Source organism: Urtica dioica, chromosome 11 (genome assembly GCF_054948205.1).
Source record: "Urtica dioica subsp. dioica isolate 48M chromosome 11, U.dioica_male_clone48M_v1_H2, whole genome shotgun sequence".
Lineage (NCBI taxonomy): Eukaryota > Viridiplantae > Streptophyta > Magnoliopsida > Rosales > Urticaceae > Urtica > Urtica dioica.
The window spans coordinates 18,740,067-18,760,390 of record NC_142766.1 but is presented as its reverse complement, the minus strand read 5'-3'; the positions used below and the strand labels follow the sequence as shown (position 1 = coordinate 18,760,390).

The 20,324-nt window shown below is 32.9% G+C and overlaps 2 protein-coding genes across 2 annotated transcripts; one reads left to right on the top strand and one right to left on the bottom strand.

The window, feature by feature from the left end:
- The first annotated feature begins 7,288 nt into the window (after positions 1 to 7,288).
- Positions 7,289 to 9,268, top strand: LOC149381991 (CCT motif family protein). Its single transcript, XM_089601117.1, has 3 exons — positions 7,289 to 7,805; positions 8,331 to 8,513; positions 8,773 to 9,268. The coding sequence occupies exons 1-3, from the start codon at positions 7,485 to 7,487 to the stop codon at positions 8,983 to 8,985; spliced, it is 717 nt and encodes a 238-aa protein (XP_089457243.1). The 5' UTR covers positions 7,289 to 7,484; the 3' UTR covers positions 8,986 to 9,268.
- A 5,557-nt stretch (positions 9,269 to 14,825) lies between these two features.
- On the bottom strand, positions 14,826 to 17,924 carry GAF1 (Polymerase/histidinol phosphatase-like protein). The gene is made up of 6 exons (XM_089629726.1): positions 17,453 to 17,924; positions 17,271 to 17,348; positions 17,105 to 17,185; positions 16,473 to 16,627; positions 15,428 to 16,374; positions 14,826 to 15,168 (listed from the first exon to the last, which is right to left on the bottom strand). The coding sequence occupies exons 1-6, from the start codon at positions 17,879 to 17,881 to the stop codon at positions 15,047 to 15,049; spliced, it is 1,812 nt and encodes a 603-aa protein (XP_089485852.1). The 5' UTR covers positions 17,882 to 17,924; the 3' UTR covers positions 14,826 to 15,046.
- Positions 17,925 to 20,324: the final 2,400 nt, after the last annotated feature.

The window sequence follows — 20,324 nt, the reverse complement described above, 5'->3', positions numbered from 1 at the left end:
TGAGAGGTTCGACATATATATATATATTTATTTATATATATATATATATATATATATATATATTTATTTATATATATGTATTTATAGATGCCGTGGCCCGTGTTTGTGTATGCATGTGTATACACCACACCACATATCAGGGTTGACCCGAGACTTACGTCACTTAGTCAATGGTCTAATGTCCCAAATTTTTTGTGAAATTTACAAAAGAAAAAAAAAATAACCTCCAATTTAAAAAAATAATGTCTCAATTTTTTTAAAAAAAATAAGTTATTATATCTTATTTATTTTGAATATATATTTTAAAAAACTTTAATTTTTTTTACTGTTGTACGTCTAAGAAGTAAGAACACATGATACCCTGGACCGACCCTGCCACATATATGCATGTGCTATAATTAAAAAAAAAAATTAACTTTTTTTTTTCTTCCTTCGTCTTCTTCTCATTCTTCTTTTATAGATTTTGCATCATGACCAACAAAGATCTCAGCAGAAATACACCTACTATTCACCACACAATTTCAATACATCTTGGAGACAAAAATAAAAGTAAAGGCAAAAGATCACTAGCTAGTCTACTCTATATAGCTTTTACAATATTGGCTCAACTTTTATAAATCTCATCTCCTATTTTGATTATATAGACTGCTTCATTATTCTCTGGTCTAACTCTAATCACGAATTGACTGTCAAAAGTATTTCTTTTAGCTAGCACCACGAAAAATTTAATATGCATGTGCATGGTTTAACTGAATATATATCGAAATAACAGTACCCAAGTTTTCGTAATAGTCAAGTTTTCACGACTTGATTAAATAATAATATATGAGTCTCATAAATATTAGATACAATCAAGTACAAATATTTGTGGAACCCTAACAAATAGTAAAATAAAAGGTTTGAGAGACAGATTCTATGCATCGCTATTATTAAAACATTAATTTATTTTCTAATTTATTTCCATGTTGCCATTGTGCAAAATCCCACATGATGTTGTCTTGCTTATAATTACATGATCATAAACTATTATATAATACCGCGACACTAACACTATTATACTCATATAACTTTGACATGAAAAGTTGATAAATGATTATTTAATAGCTTATACATTCCCATTGAACGCCGTTTATATTTAATTAAAAGAGTATCCACGTGATGAAATAATTTTTTTATACAAAATATTAATATCAAATTATAATGGACTATACATTTCCAGAACCTATATACGATAGCAGTCAAACATATATAATAAAATATATAATATTATTACCCGCTCAACTATTACACCGATAACGATTCACCCCCTGAAATATAAAATTGTATATGACAGATTTTGAAATTCTACATTGTAACAAACACATCATTCTGTCAAATTTTATTAACAAATGTCAAGTGTTTCAAGGGAAAATTTGTAGTTAAAAAGAAGAAATAAATCATTACTACTTTTATTTATTTTGTTAATAGTATTTGATTCGTACTATACACTACATACACATTATATTATATATATACACACACACATTACATTATACATATATATACACACACATACACATCACAATAAAATAAAATATAAAAAAACTCAAAAGAAAATCTCATTAATTTGGGCATAACAATAGAGAGATCGAGAGAGGGGAAATTCAAATCCAGATTGATCAAATACATAATATAAATCGGTGTTTCTCTTCCATTTAATCATATTGAATCGAATCTTTGACCACACTCACTAGCATTGCATTTCTCTTTTGGAATTTTTGTTGGCATCAGTGTTTATTTCTCAAAGCTTTCGAATTCGCTATGAAACGTCAACAATGGAGGCCAAGAAGACTTCGTCTCCGACGTTGGAGAAAACACGCTGCGACGCCGGAAAAATCACGTTGAGACTAAACTCCCAATCGCCGTTGAGCCAACTACCGCACGGAGGACATATGAGAGTCGAAAGCTTCTCACCCCTCTTCCCCAACTAGATTCTTCGGCGGAGTGGCGCGTCAGCTTGGGGTCCAGATCTTTTGATTGTGGTGGTGGTAGTTCTGTACATAATTGTATGTATTGCTATGAATTTGATGTTGATCTCACCGGTTGCGATTAGAGGATTTATGAAACTGAAGCTAATTTATTCGTTTTATTTTTTAGGGAAAATTGAAGTTGATTTCAATCCACCATGGTTAACAAAATCATAAATTAAAAAAACAAATAATTAAGAGTATTAAAGTAAATTTATTATCCACTGTACAATTTTTGTTAAATATTTCTGTTAAATGATGTGTTTGTTATAATGTAGGATCTCAAAGTCTATGATGCTCGATTTCTGATTTAAAGGGGTGAAACGTTACGAATGATATAATTGAGGGGGCAATAATATAATTTATCCTATATAATATTTAAATGTATACATGTTAACGAAAAATTTATAAGAGTATAGTGGACGTGTGGATCATATGTATTTAAAGTGAAACTATAAATAGTCTTCGCTTAGCTAATTATTTATTATGTAGTGATATACTTTCGTCGTCAATGCTTAACATGATTGAAATTCTTTTATGGGCTTCACATGGGATGGATTTGTATTAATTATGTATTGAACAAGCAAAAGTCTATATATATTCTCTATATACGGCCTTAACTATTTTATTTTCATTCTCTTTTGTGCATCGAAGTAGTGGTGGGTGGGGTCTCTTAGTCTTGGTTGTTTTCACAATCGAAGCAAGTTGGGCAAGATTTTATCGTGGTTAAGATCTTTGCGAATTGCAAAAACTCAAGAGAGGAAAATATATATCATACTTGCATAGGACCACAAAGCGATCAAAAGTACTGTGCTTTACTATTTGTTTTTTTTTTTCCTTATTTGACCGAATTTAATTGTTAGTGAACATTCTAGTCATGTTTGATTTGAACATCAAATAACATAAATATAATAAGATAAAACGTGATACTGTTAATAAGTAATAATTTACCTATATATTCAGTATCATATCCTAATATTAAATTAAATTTATGTTACACCGTTAAGCAAAATCAATTAAAATTAATAAAAATACATGTGACAATCTCAAATTAAACACAACTTAATATTTTTTTCTTAAAATAATATAATTTTTTAGAAAATACTAAAATAATTTTTTAATATTAATATACAACATTTTTAATAATATCATTAATGCTTAATTATAAAATTAAAGTCGTTTCAATCAGGGTTTTAATAGCCGACGAAATTCTCCGACATTCGCCGGAAAAGCCGTTTTCGGTGGTCCAACAGCCGGAGAAAGCATAGATGCCGTTATCCCTCTTTTTTTTCGCCGGAAAGTCGCCGAAAACGCCGTGTCGTTGCTAATCGGCGAGAATCGGACTTGCTCAAGGTGATTTCCACAAAAATTCGGCGATGGGTAGAGAAAATCGGCAAGTCTCTGCAATTTTTTAATTTTTTTTTTTTAAACTCAGATTTTATTTTCCTTGATTTGGTCTATAAATTAATTTTTTTTAACATAATGTCCTTCGTTAAAGTTGTTTGAAATGTTGTGATCTATGATATATATTTTTATCAAATTTTTCTTACACTTTCGGCGAATTACCGTAACTTCCGGCGAGCCACCATTTTTTCCGGCGAACCACCATTTTTTCCGGCAACTTTTTTTTTTTTTTTTTTCTGTTTTTCAAGTAATTTTATGATTTACTTCATATTTAAATTGTTGGAATATTTAAATGAGCTACACGTACATATGTATGTAAACGAAATCGGTGTGATAAACGTTCTTCACGTACATTTGTGTGGGAAAACCATGACAATATCATATACACGTGATGCATGGTGAGAACTTGTATGGTTAGAAAATGTGGATAGATTTCATGTTGACGTTAGTATATGGTTGCTCATGTATATATTCATAGATATTAATATCCACATATATTATATTAAGGTATATATATTCAAATTTGGATTGTATTTACAAATATATATATGTATTCGTTTTATTTGCCACATTATTTCCGTTCGATTTTCCATCGGCACGTCGGTTTTCCATCGAAAACGGCATTTTACTTGCCCTTTTTCACATTTTTTCCGTTCGATTTTCCATCGGCATGACGATTTTCCGTAAATCAGGAGCCTCGAAATGGCAACGAAAACGGAATTTTTTTTCCTTGGTTTCAATTACTTTTTTGTTTTAAAATTAATATTGATGCTTAATTTATTTTAAGAAAAAAAAATACTAAGTTGTGTTTAATCTGAGATTGCCATGTATTCCATCAAATTTAACTGATTTTGTTGAACGGGTTAGATATTTTTTCCGTGAAAAAAAATATTTATTACTGTTTGTTTATAGAAACATTAAATATTTATGTCACTATTTACTCTAATATTAATCCAAAAACACCCTTTTACTTTCTTTGCATGTCTCATCGTTTTATTCATAAGTATAAATTAATAAGGTGGCCGAGCCCTATATATCTATATACATAGTCACAAATTTAATCTACGCACCAACTTTGTTAACACACTTGACTTTCATAAGCATGAGTGTTGTCGAAGTTATGAGAAGACAATAAGATATTTATTTGAGTGATAAAACGGTAAAACATGCTCAACAGTCAATGGACTCTAAGAGCAACGTTGACTTTGACTTTTCTAGATAGTTTGATTAGACGGGTTTTCCATTTATTTTAGAGAATTTCCTTAATTTTACTTATAACACATTATTTTGTGTGCTTATCAATGAAGATGATAATATCTAAGTTGCCACTTTTGGCATATATGGTTGACTTGTGTAGACATTACATGATTCATCTAATCAATAAATTTTTCACACTAAAACCCAATCAAGAAAGTTGACTAAGAAGCGTTGGGATAATATGAGTCATGCCAATCAGCTCATGGCCCAAAAATGGTTTAATCAAGCTTTAAGGAAAATCTATAGTAATTACCATATTTGAGGTGTGTTGATCCTATAGAACAAAAACTAAGAAAGATGTATAAGATCACGATTCATTAATGTCGTAATACTTAATATATATGTCCGATTAAATTCTTTGAGATTCAGCACAAGGTAACAGATCATAGTTTCGGAATTTCATATTGAAAGCAGATTGATCAGTAACAAACATTTACTAAGTCATTTGTTCATCCTATGCTTATCAAGTGATTTTGAGATTGATCGAGATTGAAACCTATGTTACTTAAAAGAACTGACTTTACATTAATCCAGCCCATGTGTAGCTCAAAAGCATAGGTTAATATATATATATATCGGACCGCTTGGTTTTTAGGTTAGCAGTGGAAAGTTTTGGGCTAGGGACAACTTTTGTATCTTATATCTGGATATTTTACAGTACAAGAAAAGTAGACTGTAAGAAAAGAGAAAAGATGTGAAAATTAAATATAGTAAAAAACAGGGATTGAAATACCGGGAAAATCGAAACAAAATTGGTCGGTATATCGATGTATGGCATTTTCTGATAGCGATATGAACAAAATCGCTAGATTTAGGAAAAACCGCCGGTTAACATCAGAAAGTCAGATCGATTACGAAAACCCCGAAAACTAGGTCAATCTTAAAAAAAAAAAAAAAAAAAAAAATTGGGTCAATTTTTTTAAATTTGAAAAAATTTCAGCCAATGATCGTGGATGGTTTTGTAATTATAAGCCCATAGTCGTAGGCGTTAAATAATAGAGGGTTGATTGCTTTAATGAGTGTGTTGAATTGCAAAATGTGATTTGTTGATATTGTATATTATTTACATTTTTATTCTATGCATGAAAACACTTTTTTTTTTATTTTTTATAATTATGTGTTCACTAGATATAGCTCGATAAATTTGGTATTTTTCGATAAACATGTCGATACTCGATAACAGTAATTTTATCGGTACTATTTACTTTTATTTTAATTGGATACCCCAAACAATTATTATCTTCTTATATAACTCAGCAAAATCTGAGTCTTGAACAATATTTGGAACAATATTGATAATGATATTTCGATCCAAGTCGATCGACTGCAAAAGCGCCAACTATATGTGTCTCCGTCAATGATTAAGTAAGTTAATGATAGGTAGGTTTCTTTCCAGTGAAAAGTCATAAAATCCATGATTTGCATGTCTGCCTAACGAAAATGACCAAACAAACAAAACTTACACATAGGACAGAGATATATTCCTCATCACTACCAACAAGCAAAAGCAAACATACAATCTGGTAATTAATATTCGCCACCAAAATACTGTTATCGCGCCCACAGGCATAAATATCTTCTAATTTTAATTACCGTTCTACGTAAGATTCTATTCGCGCGTTGTCGTCACACAATTGGCTGCATTTTCACCTTCTCTCTTCGTGACACATGGCCATTGGAAGGAAGAGAGAGAGAGATCGGCTTTGACTTTGTTGGCATCTTAGGCTTTGACGAATTACCCAGTATAACTCACAATTTATAATACTATATATTAAAAAAGAAAAACTTGTTAAAGATTAGATAACTACTTTAATAATCGATAAATAGATAATGATAATTATACAAATAAGAAATTGCAAAACATAAAATATACATTATTTGAGATTACTACAAAAGAAACTTACATTAGTACCGTATTGTTGTATTTATTATTGTTTTGATTTTACTTTCAAATTTTTATGTCTAAAAATCACTGTTTATATATAACAATCAAATGAGTTTTGTTGTACAGCAAAAAATACAAAAAGAATTTATAAATAATTAAAAAAAATGTCCGTAGAGATTAAGTTGATCAATAAACTACAAGTTTCAAACTTAGTATTGACTTCAAATATAATATCTTATTATAATTTTATTTTTTAAATATATATATTTAGCTATCAAACAGTAAGAATTATGAATTAGTTTGTCTACATCTTTTTTATAATATAGCGCTTGTATCCTGACTTAATTTAGAATATTTATATAATCATTTGATAGTTAGACTACCATTTTAAGATAAAAGTTTAAATATACTATATATATATGACGAAATTTCCCAAATACTAATTAATATCATATTAAAAAAAAAGACTAATTTAATAACATTGAGGGGGGCTATAGGGCCCTTAACTACGTGTTTTCGTACCAGCACACACATATATATATATATATATATATATATATATATATACATGTGTGTATATGTGATATATATTTGACATCTGATTCGGAGGTCGGCTTGGTGGTAGGCCAAAAAAACTGGCCGGATGATCAGCTATCAATCTCATCGATAGAGAAATATATATAGACTCATACACACATAACAAGGTCAACGCTTTTCCAATCACAAATGATGACGTCATCATCCACGTCACCCTCCAGCTCTCTCTCTCTCAATATAAAAATATATATATAACAAGTCCAGTACTACTCTCCTTCCACACACACACACAAACCCCTTTCTCTGTTCTCTATACTGAATATCCCTCACTTCACAGCTCACACCCCATCCCTCTCTTTCTATAAATATATACATATATACGTATCCGACGCGCCATGTACGGATTCCACGCGCCACCACAGGTGACCGAGCAGGACGAGGCGTACTCGTATTTTTTCCGGCCGATGGTCCAGCTTCCGCAGCTGCCGGAGTCGGAGGAGGAGTCGAATAATATGGCGATGCTGAGCTCCGCCGGAAGCAGCTACAGCTCCCCAAGCCCCCTCGCCACCTACTCCGGCGGCGGTGGGCCCACTCTCATTCAGCGGAGCGTGAGCAGCCACTCGCTTCTGAAGAGTGGGACCCACCGCGTGCTGTCTGAGCTGATCGACACCGGCGGCTCAGTCAGGAGGGTCTACAGCACCGGTGACTTGCATGAGGTCGACCATAACCTAGCTACGTCGTTTTTTTTTTTTTTTGCCTTAATTACGTGACTAGTGTGTGTGTGTGCGCGTGTGTTTGTATGTATGTGCATGCGCTAATTCATAACCTAATCACGTACGTACGTAGTTACGAATTACGATTACTACTACATGAGATTGAGAATTGCTTTTGGGAAAAATTAGGCATAACAAATCAATTGAGATCAGGAAAAAATAGTTACGGTTTAAAGTTTCTAAGGAAAACAGTTCAGATTTTAAATTTATGATAAAATGACAAAGTGTGACGATGAATAGACTATATTGGTATTGTAGGTAAAGTAATTACATGTATATATGTCCATGTATATAAATTTCTATAGTATATATTTTATTTATACCTTATGCTTTCGATTTTTTAAATTTATTTTTTACTTTGCTAAATTTAAACAAACTTTAGCTCTGTTGAGCATTTATCAACTTTAATTGGCTTTTTTAGAGTTGATAGTTACTAAATATATATAATTTAATTATGGCATGATGCAGAGAGTAAACATGGGACATTATCAGAGTGGTAGTTATAGATCAGAAAGTCCTCTATCAAGTGAGAGCATGGCAATCATTGAAGGAATGAGCAAAGCCTGTCGTTACAGCCCAGAAGAGAAGAAAGAGAGAATCGAGAGGTACAAAAACAAGAGAAACCAGAGGAACTTCAACAGGAAGATTAAGGTATTTCTTTTCCTTTTTCCGTTCCCTTAAAAGTTATATATACACACACACACACACACACACACACATATATATATATATAAGGTTTAATAACTGTGACAAGCACCACAAGCACGCATGAGAGTTATTAATCTACTTGTGCTTTTACGTTGAGGTCAATATATCCTGCATAATTAATATTAAACTGCTGGTTAATTAATATATATATATATATATATATATATATATATATATATATATATAATGTTGGTTTTGTCAGTACGCTTGTAGAAAAACATTGGCAGATAGTCGGCCGCGGATAAGAGGACGGTTTGCAAGGAACGATGAAATCGAAAAGAGCGTTCAAATAGCAAACCAATGGAATCACAATAATGTCGAAGAAGAAGAGTACGACGAATTAGATGATGATAATTGGGTCAACCTTCTTGAGGCTTTCTCTTCAAATCTAGCTACTTCCTTAATTAATGATTGATTCTTCAGCTAGCCACGGAAGAAGAACGACATATAGGCACAGCCCAACATTTGGCGACGAGTATATTATGTTAATTAATTTTAGCAATAACATGTGTATTGTATTCATGTACTGTATGATGTATAGGTATATATAGCCTATTTCTAGGTTTGCAAGTAAAAAAAAAAAAAAAAAAAATTGAGTGGTCTTTGATTTCTAAGTCGTCCTTATATTTATTTGTGTGGTGAATTTGTGATACCCTTTAAGCCGTGTTTAATTAGCTTAAAGTAGGCAATGTACATGTAAATATATATATATGTAGCTGATCGTGTGGATTAAGTCCTACTATTTTATTAAATTTATCCTTTTTCTTAATTCTCTTTTTTGGCATTTTGTTGAGAACATTTAGACAGAGGTAAAGTAAAACCTCCCATTTATATGTATATTCATATGCAACTGCCGTTTAAAATGCTACGGTTTCGCAAGTATATACCTATCTTATATAAATTTACTGGAAATTCAAAACTCTGGTGCAATTCCGGGGAAAAAATGTAGAAAAAAAAAATCAAGAATCGGTGAAACTATGGAGTTCCAGCAATATAATTATTTGCCGATCATTGACAGTTGATATCTTAATCCTTGCATGTAACTTAATAAATAAATAAATAAAATATATGAAGGAAAAAAAAGGCTTTGTTACATTTTATATTGAAGTGAGGATAAAAATGGCCACATTGTGACATTCAGCGACTCTTAATTTCAGAGAGTTGATAATGTGGATATGCATATCGTGGCTGTGCTTTGTCCATCTTTATTTTCTTTCCCAATTAAATTCTATATATAAAATATCACATCACATAGCAAACTTAAAAAAGCCTAATTTGTCGGATCCCTACTCTTTCTAGTGATTCTAGTCCAAGGTTCTTAATTAGTCCCAACTTATAGTGGAAGAAACCCTATTCACCATGTACAATATACGTAAATAGTGTTATATATCACTAATACAATTCTATGTGTTAATATAAAATGGCGTTTTATCTCAAAATTAACCGACAAAAAAAAATAATTCATGATATTTATAAACTTTTGATAATTTTAATCTTTTTTAAACATGAGAATCTTAACATGCATTCTTAAAATGGCCGTTTTTGCGTTCATTTGTCTTTACTGAATCCCAACTATCCGAATACCTGATTTACAAACTCAAAAAAACTGTTTTCTTAATGCACATGATTTCTAAGACCTACAGCCACGTATCTTCTGCGTGTTTTCTTATATGTAGGTCCAAATTTTGAGTCTTGACAACGGTCGAGCATAGCAAAAGACATCTAAATTATTGGTTGAGTATGTTTTAATTATGTCTCATCTTATGTGTGTAGTTAGGAATCTTACTTTAATAAATGAGAACTAATGAGAGTTATATAGAAGTCATGAGTTACTTACAGTGTTAATTGAACCTCATGGTATTTAATACATGATATAGGTCTTAAAAATCATATGTGATTTCTTCCAATAATTTAAAGGATATTATTTCAAAACTATGATATTCTGTAGTTTTTCCTCGTTATCTAATAGGAGTTATTTATTCCAAAAATGACAACATTATTTTGTTATGAAAAAACTACATTTAATGATATTTAGTGACAAATATGTCATGAAAAAACTATTTTTAATTAATGATGTTATGGTCATAGAAGGAATAGAACATTTTTAATGGACAACGAAGAAAAATAAATTAATTATAATTTGAAATAATCCCATAAGAGATACAATCGTCTCAACCTAAAATTAAAACTGCCAATTACATTTATTTTGACAATTTGTTTATTTTCAATAAGGAACCGTTGACTTATATGCGATTTATTACGTATGATACTTTTTTATAGTCATAGTGATTTTTGCATCACCAATTATCACCAACTATGATATATGAAGTTTTTCTATGTTTTAATGATGAAGCCCATAGTTGTTACAAGGATTACATATGATTATGGTTGTGAAGTTGTTATATTGGACTTTGGTGCTCAAGATAGACCTGCAACACCTCAAACATTTATAAAGAAATTGCTCAAATATCACGACTAGCTAATGTGCTCTAGCAAATCAATCAATCGTTTCTTTTTCACTCGTTTTTTATTTTTATTTTTATTTTTTGTTTTGTAGTGAGAATTTTAATTTCCATTATATGCATCTCCCTTTCCAAGCAGAAAATTGATCGATCATAATGTACTAGTTGCCTAAATTCTTGAAAAAGGACGACAAATATAAAAAGTGAACCGGGAACATTGTTGTATTCAGTTTCATGTCACTTCAATCAACGTCATAGTTCATACTAAACCGAAAGTGTGAAGAAAAATATACTGACGTTTATTTATTAATTGAATGATCATGGAAAAGGGTTTTCATTTTAATAGACCTTTTGGATGTTAAATTATTTTAGTGAAATGTTAGTGATCGGAATATTTCCCACATTATTTGTCGGAACAAATATTGGGCAAGAATTTGATAGAACTTTGCTCTTGAAAAAAAAAAATTATATTATGTTTACTAATTATGTAATTATGATAGTAAAGAAGAAGAAAACAAAATACAATAAAAACATTAGCATTGTGATCTCGGATCTGTTTATGAATTCAATGAATGTCTTGGCAATCTTATAATCTTATTTCTATATTGTAGCTTAATTATAGTCATTTTAATTTTTTTTTAATATTGCATTTTGTAAGTGGGTTATTATTTTTCTTTCAAATAATATGGTCATAATTATTATTTTCATTAAAAGGGCATGCCATTTTTCTGTATGCCATTTCAAGTCGCAACTCATACCAGAATTTTGCAGCTTAATTAACATAGAAACAATCCATGAGTCATTATCAACTCCTACGTACTTATTAGACTTTATATAGGCAGAACAGAACCAACCCTAGCATATAACTTTACAAGTACTCTCTAAACTGGTATCCACTTGTTCTATCATGTTACAGAATCATTAGAAGAAAACGAGACTATATATATATATATATATATATATATATATATATATATATATATATATATATATATATATATATATAATGATCATTAAGAAAAGGTTTGATATTAAAGAAAAATTAGAAAGAAATTAGTAATGATCAAAGGCTATATGTTCCTGTCCAATGCTGAAGAGGGCTTTTCTCAGTTTGTTTGGTCCGTCGGCGGTGTGTCACCCACTGAGTCTTATTATCAAATTTAATATTAGAGAATTCTCAACAAAAACGACACTTAATCAATCAATGGCTAATTAAGACATTAATTCTTCATATACAGCCCCTACTAACTTGGAAAAGAGAAATTAGGTCATGTTTAGTGATGATTGCGAGGATTGATTAAAAAATAAAGACAGATGAGAGCCACTAAAGTTTACTTTTCTTTCAAAATTATAAGCTACTCTTCTTAAAGATGCCATAGATCTGTGTCGTTCACAAAATGACATATGGGAGATATCTTGCCGTTTTTTTATAAGGAAAATTACATAAAATAGTGAATTTTGATTGCAATTTTACGAAAATATCGAGTTTTTTAAAATCTTATAAAAATGACGAGTTTTACTTTCTTAGAATCAAAATGCCCTTATTCAACGCGCTCAATATAAAAATCAGATCTATGAGATGCAAAAAAAAATGTCGAGTTCTGCGCCGTCACGTCGGAGCTCGAACGTCCGAGGGAGACCGTCGTCGTGGCTCCGACGCTAACAATATACAATAATCACATTATCAATATATTGTATACAATATATCCGCCATCGCCGTGGCTCCGACGCTCCTCTACGACGCTAACAATATACAATATTCACATTATCAGTATATTGTATACAATATCTCCGTTGTCGCCGTAAATCTGACGCTCCTCTCCGACGCTAACAGTATACAATAATAATATTTTCAGTATATTGTATACAATATCACATGATCAATATTATGTATATAATAACCTCTTATTAAATTAAAAATATATATCTATATGATTGAGATTTATATATATATATATATATATATATATATGCTGATTAAATTATATATATATATTGTATGTTAATCGTGTACTATTAAGTTTAGTGGAGGGAAAATGACCACTCACATTTAAAATCCGATGTTATGTAAAACGTTCACCCATCATTTTTGCAACAAAAAAACACTACTAGATGTAATTTTGGTTGCTACTTTACAAAACAACCGATTGTGGTTGTTACTTTACGAAGACAATGAGTTTTTTTTTTTAACTTTACGAAAATGATGGATTTTACTTTTTTATGATCAAAATGCTCCTACTCAACACGGTCAGTATACAAACCAGATTTACGAGATGTAAAAGCACGCCGAGCTCCGCGCCGCCATGTCAAAGCTCGAATCCCGTGGGAGGCCGTCTCCACCGTCGTCGTGGCTCCAACACTCCTTTAAAGATCTCGTTCTTCTGATTAGCACTATCGGCTGACGGAAAAAAGATTTTGATACATATAATTATTAAGATGGGACAAGATTTTAGAGAATGACAAGATTTCGACGGAATAAATTGACAATTGCCAGCAAAAGGAGGAAGATTGTCGCTCTCTTGAAGAAAGCCCCGATTTGAAGTTTGAATAATAATAATAATAATAATAATGAGAGTATTTTTATAATTATATATGTTTTAAGTCAGATGTGACATCCACGTCAGCAAAATTTTAATGGAGTTAAAAAAATCCCGACGGAAGGGACGCGTAAGCAAAACGAGAGTTTAGAGTCAGTTTTGTGAAAAAATGAATTTGAGGGGAGGATGATTTGCGACTTGACCTAGAGTTTAGGGGGCATTCATGTAATTAATATATATATATATATATATATATATATATATGATAGAGATTATATATATATATATGATACTGATTAAATTATATATATTGTATGCTAATTGTATACGTTAAGTTTATTATATATCTATATTGTATGCTAACTGTGTATTGTATACGCGACAAAATAAGTCATGACCGGAGTAAAATCTAAGAGCAACTAGGAAATAAACGAAATAGGGGCAAAAACGACCCTTCGCATTTAAAATCTGTTGTTTTCGTATTGTCAAATGTTCACCCATTGTTTTTGTATAAAAAATAAAAATAAAAAAAATAAAAAAAAAAAAAAACACGCTACTAGATGTAATTTCCCGTACTGCTGTAAAAACCGCCAAACAACCCTGGCTAAACCAAAAAATTCTGTTCTAATTTATCCAAAAAGCGAAATCAGAAATTTGTTCCCGTTTCAAAATTTTCCAGTTTGTTCCCCTTCCGGTTCAAGTTTTTTTTTTTTTTTTTTTTTTGTATTAGATGATAAATCAGTTTTCTTTTTAATGAATAATACAAACAGGATTGTTGTTCTACTTTGACCAGAATTCCGGCCATTTCCAGTTACCAACATAACGGAATTCCATTTCTGTCCGGTTCCCCATGTTTATGTGCAGCAATATTTTAAAACATATATAAATATTTGGGGCTATTGCAACAAATCTCTCCTGGATTTAATACTCTATATTAAATTTAACCTCGGTTATGGTTTAGTACTAAAAAGACCCAATATTTTCATGTTTGCGTAAAAATCATTACTTCAACGAATCTTTCATTGACTTCAAAAATCAAAATAAAAGTAAAACTGGAAAACCCCACTATCTCTGCATTCATTTGGTGAAAAATATCGATGAAAGTAAATGAAAAAGTCGTTGGGGAGAAGAATTTACATAAACTTATTTTGTCAAGTTGATGAGAGGTTTGTGATAGGATGTAAAACTCAAAAGATGGCACGAATATACCAAACTGTCATTTTCCATCTAACAAAAAATCAGGTTCTTGGAGAGTTGCGAGATCTTATTGCATGCGAACTTTTAATATTGTTTTTCTTTCTTTTTTAAAATTTAATATGCTTATTGATCAAAATCAAGAGCATCATCAATACAAAATTCAGAAGCTCGAAACTTGACATACAAAATATGGTGGTGTTTGAAACATATAAAGAAGCTGCAACCCTGAGTGGAGGGAGTAATATAGTAAAAAATAAATAAATAAATAAATAAAGCTACACTAGGCCTTTTTAGTCTTGTTTTTACTTTTACGGGGCTTCTTGAAAGAATGATTCATCTTGAGCTTGAGAGGAAATAACAAACCTTGTTGACGATGTTTCTTTTTTTTCACATTAGATTTCCCTGCATCAAACCAACATAACATGTCACGACTAACGGAAAAGCTTAGATTTGGAAAAACTCTCAACAGCAACATAACGTATATAGTACTTTTAGTAGACACTAAGCTGTAATGTGTGATGTAAATAAACCACATTTCGTGTAACCTAGTATAGTAGACACAGAAAAACAGACACTAGGCAAAACTGTTTATCACGATAATTAAATTTGAATCTTGAAATGCAGAGTTCAATATCGACAATGACGCAGAAAACAAGTATACCTGGTGAAGAGTGAACAGAGAATACTTTTTCATGCTGTTGATTTTCTGTTGTTACACATTGTGGCCCATTGTTCGCAACCGATAGATGTTTAGAGTCCTTAATAGAAACATCATCTACAAGCAGGTCATCTATATGTTCTCGGAGCTGTTCAGTTTCAGTTGAACTTTCGGAATTATTAATCAAGGGCAAAGATTTTTCCCAATCTTTAATATCCAAGCCAGCTGAATCACCGTCCATTGGATCATCACTTGTTGCTTCTTGGGCTGTAACGTCAATTCTCGAACCCTCTTCTATAGTGGGAAAAGGAAGATCTCCCTCTTTGGAATCGACACCAGGAACGGAATCTAACACCGTGTCGGAACTGAGTTCTGTTAACCTCTTGTCATGTGACTGAGTTAAATTGTTATTTCCTTCATCTTCTTCCATAATTGTGGTAGACACCCCTATTCCGACAGTACTTGAAACAGGTTTTGTGGTTTCACAGTGATATAAGACCTGAGAATTCTGATCTTCAAAGGCTTGATGTTCGGATGGAAATTCGCGCACAGAAGTTACAGTCGATTCAGGAAGATCATGCCTTTCAGTCAAACTCGTCGACGTGGCAAATAAAATAGCACTTTTACCATAATCACTTGGCTGGGATTTGGACACAACCTTGTCCCCAGACATCACATCCTTGAGTTGAAAGCCACGGGATCCATCAATATCGATTATGGAAGTGAAATCGATGGCTTTGACGTTTTTAGATACTTTATCAGCAGCAGCGAAGGACTTAGCGAGATCCTCCAACAGCAGATCACCTGCACCGCTAGAGAGCGGGTCCCACTTCAACAAGTCACTGGGCCAAGGTTTGTCAAAGTCAACTTTTTCTCCAGGTGATATCAACTCAACCTTGACTGCCTCTTTATGGAAGTGCTTCTTCCTTAACGCTTTAGTAATAAGAGCCCTGGTCCACATTGAAAAGAAAAAAAACATTAAGCTCGTTCATTATCATCTCAAGCTCAACATTGAATGATAACCCGGAAGTTTTGTGAGCTATCTTACCTACAATTTTTGGACACAGCTGCTTTAGCACGTTCCATTGAAAGCCCAAGTAAAGACGATAAGTTCGCCACATCATACGGTCCTCTTAGATCGTATACATTCGAAGCAGCACTGGAAATAATTAGATTCTTTCCTCGAGTCCAATCAGCCAGTAACTATTATGTTTAGCAGAGTCATAGCATAAGATAATATGGCAATATACACGGAGAACGTATTTCAGCTAGATGCGGTAGAGATTCGAATTTCGAATATTATTTTAAGTGCTTAAACAACTAATCTCATTCTTAATCGCCAACATGAAATAAGCAAATGTTCATTATCTGAAGCTTATCATCATTCACCAACACACTACACACAATGAGTAAATGTGGATTCAAACCCCGGTGGTCTAACAGAGGACCTAAGCTTATCGTCCCTACTTTTTTTTTCATAATAACTATATGTTCTACGTCTATCTAGGGTAATAGCAAGCATTGTCTAATCGCAAGAGAATTGTTTTTTCCTCAATTGTACATGAATGAGCAAGTAAAAATTTACAACCATAATTTTACACTATGCAGTAACAAACATAACCAGTAAAAACTATAAGCATGCATCAAATTTATCCCAACATATCTTAATCAACTTCTCACCTTAGCATTTGCAATTATTTGTCTCCTCGACTGAATATTGGCAATGAGCCCCGAGTATGTAATTTCGAAATAAACTCCACGCTGCAAAATAATACAAAAGGAATTCATATTAACCAACAATTCTCAACACTAATACCTGTTTTTGTTCTGAGTTTTTATTCAGAACCTGAATAGCAGCTTTGACCATGGGAGGCTTCAAACGGAAAGGTAACTTCTCCGAGAAGTCAATAGCGATAATATCCACCTATATCATTCATACACAACCAAAAATCAACATAAAATGTCAATATCTTTTTCTTTTAAAATCTTAAACATAAGTGAAACATTAAAAAGATCAGAATCAGAAACCTCCGATTTCTCACAGGCGTGATCAAATACGGTCTGATTGAGAGGTCTGACGGCAACGATGTCGTAAGTCTTCAAAACAGGGTTTCCGGAGTTCAGAGCAAGGGCCTGAGCGAGGCTGTCGATGGAGACGGTGAGGCGCGTATACTGCCGGAACGGAGCGGCGCGTGGGACGCCGAGGCGGTCGCGGTGGAACTGTACGGAGGAAGCGAGGGACGGCGAGAGTCGGAGAAGGGAGGCGAGAGTGAGCGGCGTGATTGTGCATCGGTCGCGGTCGGACATTACGCCTTTCATCGCGCGGTTGTAGGCGACGCCGGAATAGCCGAGTTCCATGGCGGCGGTGGCGAGCTTTACTCTCGCCGCCTTGGTTTCTGGTGACGGCGTGGTGGCGGAGGATTCCGAGAAGGGGATGTTGAGGTCGAAGAACCCCATGACTGAAATCAAAGGGCTTGCGGGTTTGGGGTGTTTTTTTTTTTTTTTTGAAAACTCGGGTTTGGGGTTTAACAATAGAAATTTGAGGAGGGGGTTTTTCTTATTCAAGTTTTTTTTTAATAAATGACATAAATAACCCTTGTATTACGGGCTTTGTAGCGTGCCCCTTATAATATAAAAACTTGATCTTTGGTCCTCAATAATGTTTTGTGTCATTATAGTCCTTCTGTTTATGTTTTTTTACTTACCGTCAGTTAAATGATGACTTAAATGAAGGGTTGTTTCGTAAATCCACATGTTTTTTCAAATAAAAAAACTAAACAAATAATGAAATTAACTCTCTCTCTCTCTCTATCGTCTGAAATTTTCTCTCCACCAATTTCTCAGCAACCAAACACCCCCGCCGAGAAAGTGAAGGAAAAATTTGTCCGAACAAGGCTGAACAGCCGCGTTTCACTTCTTCGAATCTCCAACGATAGTTAAAGATGTTCTGAATTGGTGGATTGAGAAGCAAAGGCTCGAGAAGCTTCCTCTCGTGGCTTTGGGAGCTTCTTCTGGTGGCTACTTTGTCTCTCACTCATCACCGAGGAGGTTGAGTTCTTGAGCGTCGCGATCATGATCGCCGAAGGGAAATATCAACCTCATCAAGAGATCCCTCAATGTGGGATCTGAAGCGTTGCTCGGTAAAAGCCTTAAAGTCATTGACGATTTTACATATTCGGTCGGCTGTGGAAAGAACTTCGGCGGCGAGCTCGGCGAGTGACTTGGACATTGTCATTAGAATCGAAATCGGAGTGGGAGTGTGGTCGGAAATGGGCTATGTGGCTGTGGGTCCCCATCGGCGGTCTTAGTTGATGATTGGGTTGTCGCTCCAACTTTGGAGACCCGACCAGACACAGTACTGCGAGGAAGAGGAAGAGTGAGACTTGAGTTTCAAGGTTGAGCCGAGAAATAGTTGTGGACTCAGACTTACTTGCACTTTTTTTTCAATAGCCCTTTCTTTTTCACTGCAACTCAAAGTTGGTTAACGCCTCATCTTAAACTTAGACCCAAAAATATTATTATCGAGAATCTAATCCAAAGACGAACAAGAGAGGATTCGATTCAACAACGGAGTGGTTAGCTTTTGTTCCTAGGTTCGTTGTTCTTATTCCTTCTTCGAGAACGAATAAAACCAGTTTGAATAGCCGGAAAAATAAATAAGCAAATCAATCTTGATCCAAAGTTTGGGTCTTTGCTTGTTTCAATATTAAACCCTTTTTTAGCATTAAAGAACAAAAGAACAGTGAAGCCAAAAGAACAATGGTCTCTTGCTTGAACCCTTTCAAGCCAGATTTAGGGTAAATTTTTTTTCTCCAATTTCTTTGGTTCTCATAAACTAGTTTGGGGATTAGGCCATTAGGGGTTGAAATTAAATTGTTTATGTAAGAGAATGAGAATTTGAATAAGTGGCTGAGTGGGAAGAAGACGAAGAGACGAACATAGTGATGGTGATGTTACGAAGAAGAATATGTTGAGGAGATAGAGAGAAAGATTGAGAGTTTTTTTTGTATTTTTTAAAATATATTTAATAAATTGTATATTATTCTTCTATTTATAAATATATATTGTTTTATTGTGAGTTAAGGGTAGTGATGTAACTTCAATTACTTTGTGTCTCATGTCACTATTTAACTGATGTTTTGGTTGCAATATAAACGGAAGGACTGTATTGACACAAAACATGATATTAAGGACCAAAGATTGATTTTTTATATTATATAGGGTACGATGTTACAAAGTCTATAATATAGGGGGCATTTATGTCATTTATTTTTTTTAGTGAAAATAGTTGAAAGTAAACGCCGTCATAATATTTGTTTAATATTAGCTGTTAAACTTTTTAATTTTCATGAATAAACATTTTCAATAATAGTTAATCAAATTTCAATAGTTAATGACTATATTTCAATGATTATTGATCAAATTTCAATAAATTTTAACCAGATTTCAATACAGTTAACCTAGTTTGAATAGAAAAATTCCATTTTCTGGGCCTCAAAACTGTAAGAATACCAAACTTAAATCTCATAGTCGCAAAATATCTAAAACTAGACTTTTGACCATAAATCAAACAAAAGTGCATTTTCAGCTCATTTTTTTTTAGTCACTTTCCCACTCACAATGATTTTTCTTTCTTTCAAATTTAAGATTTTTGATCCTCAAAACAGTGACAAAAAAGTAAGATTTTGTTTTCATGTTTGAATTGTTGTAGGATCGTGTCTGTTGACTTGACTTCGTCGATTGTCGAAGATAGAGGATGGTTGATGCTCGCCTCGACATCACATAGTGCATGATCGAAGTAGGCTTGCCTAATGGCGCATAGGATTGTGATTCATCCCGAATCTTTCATTTTCGGAGGGATTTCTCGTTGGAGGAGCGAGCTGCACTATTTGCTTAGCGT

Excerpts from the sequence above, each read along its gene's own strand:
- LOC149381991 (XM_089601117.1), top strand. The coding sequence starts at position 7,485 with ATGTACGGATTCCACGCGCCACCACAGGTGACCGAGCAGGACGAGGCG. Across the intron at positions 7,806-8,330 it reads GCACCGGTGACTTGCATGAG|AGAGTAAACATGGGACATTA; the intron begins GTCGACCATAAC and ends GGCATGATGCAG. Across the intron at positions 8,514-8,772 it reads ACTTCAACAGGAAGATTAAG|TACGCTTGTAGAAAAACATT; the intron begins GTATTTCTTTTC and ends TGGTTTTGTCAG.
- GAF1 (XM_089629726.1), bottom strand. The coding sequence starts at position 17,881 with ATGGGGTTCTTCGACCTCAACATCCCCTTCTCGGAATCCTCCGCCACC. Across the intron at positions 16,628-17,104 it reads AAATAATTGCAAATGCTAAG|TTACTGGCTGATTGGACTCG; the intron begins GTGAGAAGTTGA and ends TAAACATAATAG. Across the intron at positions 15,169-15,427 it reads CTCTGTTCACTCTTCACCAG|GGAAATCTAATGTGAAAAAA; the intron begins GTATACTTGTTT and ends GGTTTGATGCAG.